This window comes from Paroedura picta, unplaced genomic scaffold (assembly GCF_049243985.1).
Source record: "Paroedura picta isolate Pp20150507F unplaced genomic scaffold, Ppicta_v3.0 Ppicta_v3_sca21, whole genome shotgun sequence".
NCBI classification, from domain to species: domain Eukaryota; kingdom Metazoa; phylum Chordata; class Lepidosauria; order Squamata; family Gekkonidae; genus Paroedura; species Paroedura picta.
The window spans coordinates 3,781,785-3,788,645 of NW_027518618.1; the positions used below are offsets into that span (position 1 = coordinate 3,781,785).

General features: G+C 56.3%; 1 protein-coding gene and 1 non-coding gene across 2 annotated transcripts; one reads left to right on the plus strand and one right to left on the minus strand.

Annotated features, from left to right (window-relative positions):
- Nucleotides 1–3,211: 3,211 nt before the first annotated feature.
- LOC143828365 (U4 spliceosomal RNA) lies at nt 3,212–3,352 on the minus strand. The gene has a single exon (XR_013227580.1). It is a non-coding gene; the product is annotated as a U4 spliceosomal RNA (small nuclear RNA).
- Nucleotides 3,353–5,487: 2,135 nt separating this feature from the next.
- Nucleotides 5,488–6,596, plus strand: SYCN (syncollin). Its single transcript, XM_077318651.1, has one exon. It carries the CDS (start codon nt 5,689–5,691, stop codon nt 6,085–6,087), a length of 399 nt encoding a protein of 132 aa, XP_077174766.1. The 5' UTR covers nt 5,488–5,688; the 3' UTR covers nt 6,088–6,596.
- The last annotated feature ends 265 nt before the right edge of the window (nt 6,597–6,861 follow it).

Below are 6,861 nucleotides of genomic sequence, written 5' to 3' on the forward strand. Positions count from 1 at the left end.
TGATTCTATGATTCTATGATTCTATGATTCTATGATTCTATGATTCTATGATTCTATGAATCAGGTGTGGCTCTGAAAGGTGGAACTAAAACCTGTCATTCCCCCATTAACCAAAGTAGCCATCAAACCAGGGAAAGCAAAAGAGTGCCTCTGGGCCCATAACCCATCTGAGTGGAGGAGGTCAGGGTCCTGGAAATAGTAGGCTATATTTCCCAGTAATTATCAAAGTGCACAATGGCTTGGAGCACAACAGAATCTATGCGGTCTGTGTGTGTGTGCAGGCAAGAAAACAACTGAGTATTTTTTGTCTTTTCAAATTAGTTTGACTTCTTCAAATTTCAAACTAATTTTACTTCTTCAAGAGAGCCAACAGGGTGTTGCGGTTAAGAGAGGCAGACTCTGATCTAGAAAACCAGGTTGGATTACCTACTCTTCCCCCCACATGGGCCAGTCACAGTTCTCTTAGAGCTCTCTCAGACTCACCTACTGCCTGCTGCAGGGAGAGGAAGGGAAAGGTGTTTCTAAGCTACTTTGTAAGCCACTTTTGATAGTTAGAATATAAATGACCAGCTCCTCTTCATTATAGGAATTTCAGCATAGTAAAGAGATAGAGCACTAATCTAGTCTAACTAACTGGGAGGGAGAGCGATGCAGGAATCCTTGACCTGTTTTCATGATGCCAAAGATGGAGAAGACTCTATCCAGCCTCTGCTTGAAGATGGCCAGTGAGGGGGAGCTCCCCACCTCCTTAGGCAGCCTATTCCACTGCTGAACTACTCGGTCCCTCTGAAGAAAACGTCCCCTTTGGAAGGGGAGCTCTGGGGTGTTTCACCCCACTGAAATCCCTCAGGACCCACCCCCAAAGTCTCCAGGAGTTTCCCTCCTTACAGCTGGCCACCCTAACCGCATCCAAGGTCCCTTTCCCACCCAAACAGCCCCAGAGCCACCAGCCTGGCAACATAAAAGCCTTCTTAGAATTATTTCAACTTAACGTCAGTATTAATCACCCCGGAGCTAACAACGCGTTGATGGGATTAGTAATTTTTTTCCCGACATGTAATTCAATTAAACACCTCCACTTGTTTCTTTTTCATTTAAATAAATTAAGTCTTCCCCATCTGCTGGAGGGGTGAAACCAGGTAGAAGGAAGGCGGGAAGGAAAGAGAACGCAGACTTCATCGGCACACAGCTGGGCCTACGACGGTTGCCAGCTCTGGGCTGGGGAGAACCTGGAGGCTTTGGGGGTGGGGCCTGCAGAGGGAGGGGTTTGGGAAAGGAACTTACATGGGGAATGATACCATCCAGCCCACCTTCTAAGGGTCAGTTTTCTCCAGGGAGACGGATTGATCTGTTGCCTGGAGATGCGCTATAATTTCAGGAGTTCCCTAGGTCCCACCTGGAGGCTGGCATCCCTAGGTCCTGCCCGGTAAGGGATGGCCAGCTCTGGTCAAGACAATGCCGAGGAACGATGGAGAAGAGGCCGTTTGCCAAATCTCTGTCCCCCTCCCTGCCCAAGAGGCAGCAGAAACCCCCAGGGGGAAGCCAGAGCTGGGGGTCTAGCAAGAGGGGGAGAACAGCCTGAGAGAGGGCCAGACACTGCCCCTTCTCTAGGCCATAGGAGGGCACTGGTTTGACCACCGGCCCCCTCCCCAGAAGCCCCAGTTGTAGTCTTCCTACTTGTAGTGGCCAGGGGCCTGTGAGGTTACCAACCTCCAGGGATGACCTGGAGATCTCCTGGAATTAAAACTTCTCTCTAGGCTACCAAGAGGAATTCCCCTGGAGAAAAAAGCTGCATTGGAGGGTGGACTGTGGCATCGTACCCAACTAAGATCCCTTCACATCACAGGGTCCAGCCCCAAATCTCCAAGAATCAGAGCTGCCAACCTCGGGCCGTGGGGGGGGGAGTAAGCAGAATGCGGCCACACGGTGGGCAGGTGAAGCAACAAGGAGTCCGTGCGAGGCAGAAGTGTAAGCAAGCAATTTTATAGGTTATGTCTGAATACAAACAAAGTATGTCATTACTAGGGAATGAATCTTCCATATTTCTCAAACAATTTCCGGTGATTGAGTTTGTTTTAGCCAAGCTTCATCTGCAGAACGAAAGATTTTCCTACCGTGTCCATCGAGCTGTAAAAAGGCATTTATTCAAACGCTCTCTGAAGGCATTTGGAGTCAAACAGAAGCGATACAATTGCTTGTTTACATTTTTGCCTCATTCAGTAATGCGTAACCTCTGGGCAGGGGGGTGGGGAGGGGAGCCAGAGATCTTCCGGGCTTACCCCTGGTCTCCAGGTGACAGAGAGCAGTGCCCCTGGATGAAATGGCTGCTTTGGCTTCATCGGCACATGCCCCAAACCAGCGGTGGCCAAACTGGGGCTCTCCAGATGTCCCTGGACTCCAATTCCCATCAGCCCCTGGAGCTCACGGGACATCTGGAGAGCAATAGCTGAACCTCATTACTGTCCTTCCTAGGGCTTGCCCCAATCTTCAGGTGTTTTCCAGGTGGGAGTGGGTGACCTTCCCAGGAATTTCAGGGCTGTAATTTCAGATGGAGATTCTGTTTCACTGTATCTGAGGAAGTGGGCATGCGTAGGAAAGCTTCTACCTTGGGTACAACTTGGTTGCTCTTAAAACGGCCACTTTCAAATTTTGCTCTCCAGGACAGCTGGCAAGCTAGAGCAGAATGCTCTGCAACTACTGAGATCTCCTGGGTATTAGAGGCCACACTGTGGCTCTCAGATGTCCACGGCCGACAGGCCCCAGGGGGTACCCAAAAGCCCGGCTCAGGCAGCCGTCCTTCCCCTGGCCATTGGAGGACCTTCTGCCCCGCAGGGGCATCTCCACTTTAAAAGGACCAGGCAGGAGAGGAGAGGCCTCTGCCCGGGAGTGGCTGCCAGCCTGAGCAGGCAATACTGACGTTGCAGGACCAGCCAAGGGCCTGATGCATTCAAGGGCCTCTTCAGGCGTGACTCTTTCACTACTGCAAAAACACCCCGACAGGGATCGTCCTCCGGGCCAAACTGCACGGGCCGGCTGCTGCTCCGGGTCTTTTCTCCTGCGCAAGTCCGGCGTCCCGCGACCTAGAGAGCAGCAGCAGCAGCACCGGGGACCACCGCAGCTTGACTGCCCCGGTTTAGGAGAAGAGGCGGCCAGGCACGCGGCTACCCGGAAAGAGTTCACGATTCTACTTTTTTGCACCGAAGAAGTTCAGTCTCCGTAGAGACTGTCAAAAATTGCCAATGCCGACTATATTTCAAGTCGTCATGGCGGGGTATTGGGAAAAGTTTTCAATTAGCAATAATCGCGCCTCGGATTAACCTCATTGGCTACGATACTGCCACTGCGCAAAGCTACCCTCTGCTCGCGCCGGCCGCGCAGCCCTCCCGCCGGGGGACTTTCCAGGTTGCAGCGACCGCCCGTCCCGCCCGCCACGCGAAGACCCCGCCGGGAAATCCCCCGCCGCCCCTCCGGATTCGCGCCTGGCACACGCTGGCGGGGGTGGCTGCAAGGGGGCGGCCGCTTTCCCCCCAAATTTCTCTTCTGGGGCGCCCGACCGCCTCCGCGCAAAGGATCCTGGGTCCTTATGCAGATTTAGAAGTTTCGTCATCACGCTCCGGAGAAAACCCGCGGGGAGGTTGCGCGGAGTCAGGGACTTTTATGAATGAAGAAGGCGGCCGAGAAGGGGCGGGGCCAGGGTGGGCGAAGGGAGATGAGCCAATCATCGGCAAGGAGTCCGGAGGGGCGAGTGCGCCCCGCCCCTCGAGCCTTTCAGGTTTTTGGTCTGCAAATTGTGACGTTTTCGTTATTAAAGCACTTCGGGAGGGGGAGGGGGAGGGGGAGGGGGCGGGGCCGCTCTTTTTGGTGGGAGGGCCCCGCAATGAAGGGGAACCCAACGCACCGGAACCGCTTTATTTATTTAAAGGAGGCTTACAGAATATTTTCCCCCAACAGTGAAAGCTGTTTGTTTATTTTAATTAACAAACAGCAGACAAGTCAAGCAGAGAAGGCAGCTGGGTCACTGTGGAGCAGGTATCTGCCCCCCCCGCCCCTCCCCCCAAAAAACCCTTGAAATGTCGGACAGCTCTTGCTAGGGAAGGCATTGTAGGGCCATCACCAAAACGGCACCGTCTCCCTCTCCTCTCCTGAGAAGACCGGGCAGATGAATCGGGGATGGTCCTTCCAGGGCCCCGATCCCACAATCTACGGGGTTTTATGGGGGCAGCCTACCTAAGGCGAGCCTGCACCTGACACAGGCTGCCTTCTGCGATCAACCTCCTAGCGACTGGTGTCCTGAGCTATACTGCCTCTGAACATGGAGGTTCCACTTGGCATAGCTGATAAAAGTCTTCCTCCATGAACTGATCAGGTCTGCTCGGAAGGTGCTCTGAGACCCAGGCCCACCACCCACGGTGGCCGCAAGTTCTGCAGGTTCAAGGTGCAGGGACTAAAGGGCTTCCTCCCCTCTGCTCTGCATCCGCTGCTCCCTCGATTCCCCGGGGTGCTCCAGGGCTCTAGCATTTGGGGGGAAGGGGGCTCGGAGTGGGGCCCCAAAGGAGGTCGGCAGCTGATGGAGAGCTTTGAACTCTGCGGACAAAGGAGGAGACCCCCAGGCCAACAATCTGCATTCCTTTTTGACCCTGGGGGAGGGGGTTGAACACCCCCCAAAGTATCCCTCTTTGTAACAAACAGAGTGGGGTGGCTTGAAATTGGGGAGGGGGAGGCATCCCCTATGCCCACCTGCTCCAGGTATTTCCCCCAAGCAGCCCTACGTGCGATTCTGCCTTCCTGAGGCCTTGGGCAGGCTGTTTTCGAGGGGGAGGGGAGGGGAGGGGCTCCTGCCCCCACCCTCCCCAGGAAACCCACACCTGGCCTGGACAAGCCGGGCCTTGGGAAGGGCAGCAGGTGCTGGGGAAAGAGTCCCAGTGGAAATGGGCTGGCTGGAAAGCATTAAGAGCGCTGGCCCTGAGCCTGGAAGATGGGAACTCCCCCCCCCCCTTTCCCATACAAGGCTGGGGAGATGCTTCCCCAACTGGGCCACAGGAGGGAAACCCAGTGAGGGGCAGGGGAGGCCAGAGGAACATGCCAACACCACACGTCGCAATGGGAGGGGGGAGAACTTCAGAGAGCAGGAAATGGAAACTGGAGAACCCCATGCTCAGCCCCCTGCCATCCCAGTGTCCTTTCTCGTTCTCCCCTAGAGCATAGGGGTCACTTGTTTCCAAACTTCACCAAGGCCCAGGTCTCTGTGGAGGGGGCGGGTTAAGAACCCACTAGATCCTACTGAGCAAAGAGCAATAGAGCTCTGGTCTACAGACTGGTAGGTGCCCTCCAGGGTCTCAGGCTGAGTGAGGTCTTCCCCCTCCCCTTCTGCCTGGTTCTTTTTAACGGGAGATGCTGCTTGGGATTGAAGCGGGGACCTTCTGCCTGCCGAGTAGATGTCCTCCCACAGTCCCTGCCCTTCCGCTGGATACCACTGTGTGTGTGTGTGTGGGGGGGGGTATCATTCCTTGGGAAGGCTCTGCAGCTGCACAGGGCGCGTTCAGCTGTGCCGTTCCCACCTTTATCTCTCCTCCCGGACTGGGGACACCTGTCCAGGTACTGCGGGTGGCCTTGAGGCCAGCTGGCAGCCAGTCTATAAATGAGCCCCTTCCCCAGAGCCGCCCAGACTCCCCCAGTAGCGCTTCCAGGATGAAGGTCCCTCACAGCCTCCTCCTCCTCCCCCTGCTCTTTGCCCTGGCCTGGGCTCAGTGCCCGACCGCGGCCGAGCTGAAGAACGCCAACGGCACCAAGATCTGTGCCCAGCTCTACACGGACAACAGCCCCTACTACGACCAGTGCTGCGCGGGCAGCGTCCTCGTGGTGCAGCCGGACGAAGACCAGCCCTACGCCCCGTCGGCCTTCAACAACAAGGTCTCCTCCTTGGTGGTGGGCACCCGTTGCGAGCTGACCGTCTGGGACAAGAAAGGTAAAGGCGGCAAGACAAGGAAGTTTAAGCCAGGGCCCTTCCCCCGGCTCCAGGAATTCCGGAGGGGGATTTTCGGCGACTGGGACAATGCCATCTCGGCCTTCTACTGCAAGTGCTCGTGAGGCGGCCCGGCCGAGAAGCAGCTAAAGGGGCTTGCACGCTCCTCCCACCCCTGCCTTGGTGACCCTCCTCTCCTGTCGTGGTGAAGGGAGTCCTCCTGCCCCCCAAACCACTCTTTCGTTGCTGAGCCTTCTGGGAGACGCCTTCCCCCAGAATCCCGCATGCTCACAATGGCCAACAAGCCGCACTCCGCTGGAAGATCGCGTCGTGAAAACGGAACGCGCAGGGCGGCCGAATCCGGCTCCTGATGCCAACACCTTCAGCCCAAGGGCCCTCCAGCTGGACATTAAAGCGTGACCCACGGAGCACGTCTCCATCCCTGGCTGGAGGCAAGAAGGGAATTCCCAGCAACCCTGAAGATCTGTTCCTCTTGCCAGAAAGCTGGTCTCCAGCCGGGGCTCTCCAGGGTGTGCCCCATTCGTGCCCCCCAACTCCCAGAAGGTGTCCTGCCCTCCGGGGTGCTTTCTCTCCCCCCCCCTCCCCTGGTTTGCCTTGATAAACATAATTAAAAGCGAAGGAAGAAGAACTTCCGTCCAGGCGTTGATGTTTGCGTAGCCCAAGGTCAGCCAAGGAAATGGGGGGGTGTCACCTTTGTTCCCTTCTGTTAGCGATTCAAAGGGGAGGGCTAGGGGTGGGAGCCAAACGCCAGCCCCCCCCCACCCAGGAAAGGGTTTGCCCCCTACTGGAGCAGCCAGGGCTGTGCACAGGGAGGGCTGGAAGTGGCCAAGGGGAGGGAGGGGGGAGCCAGAGGTGGGCCCACCCCCTCTTCTTCTTTC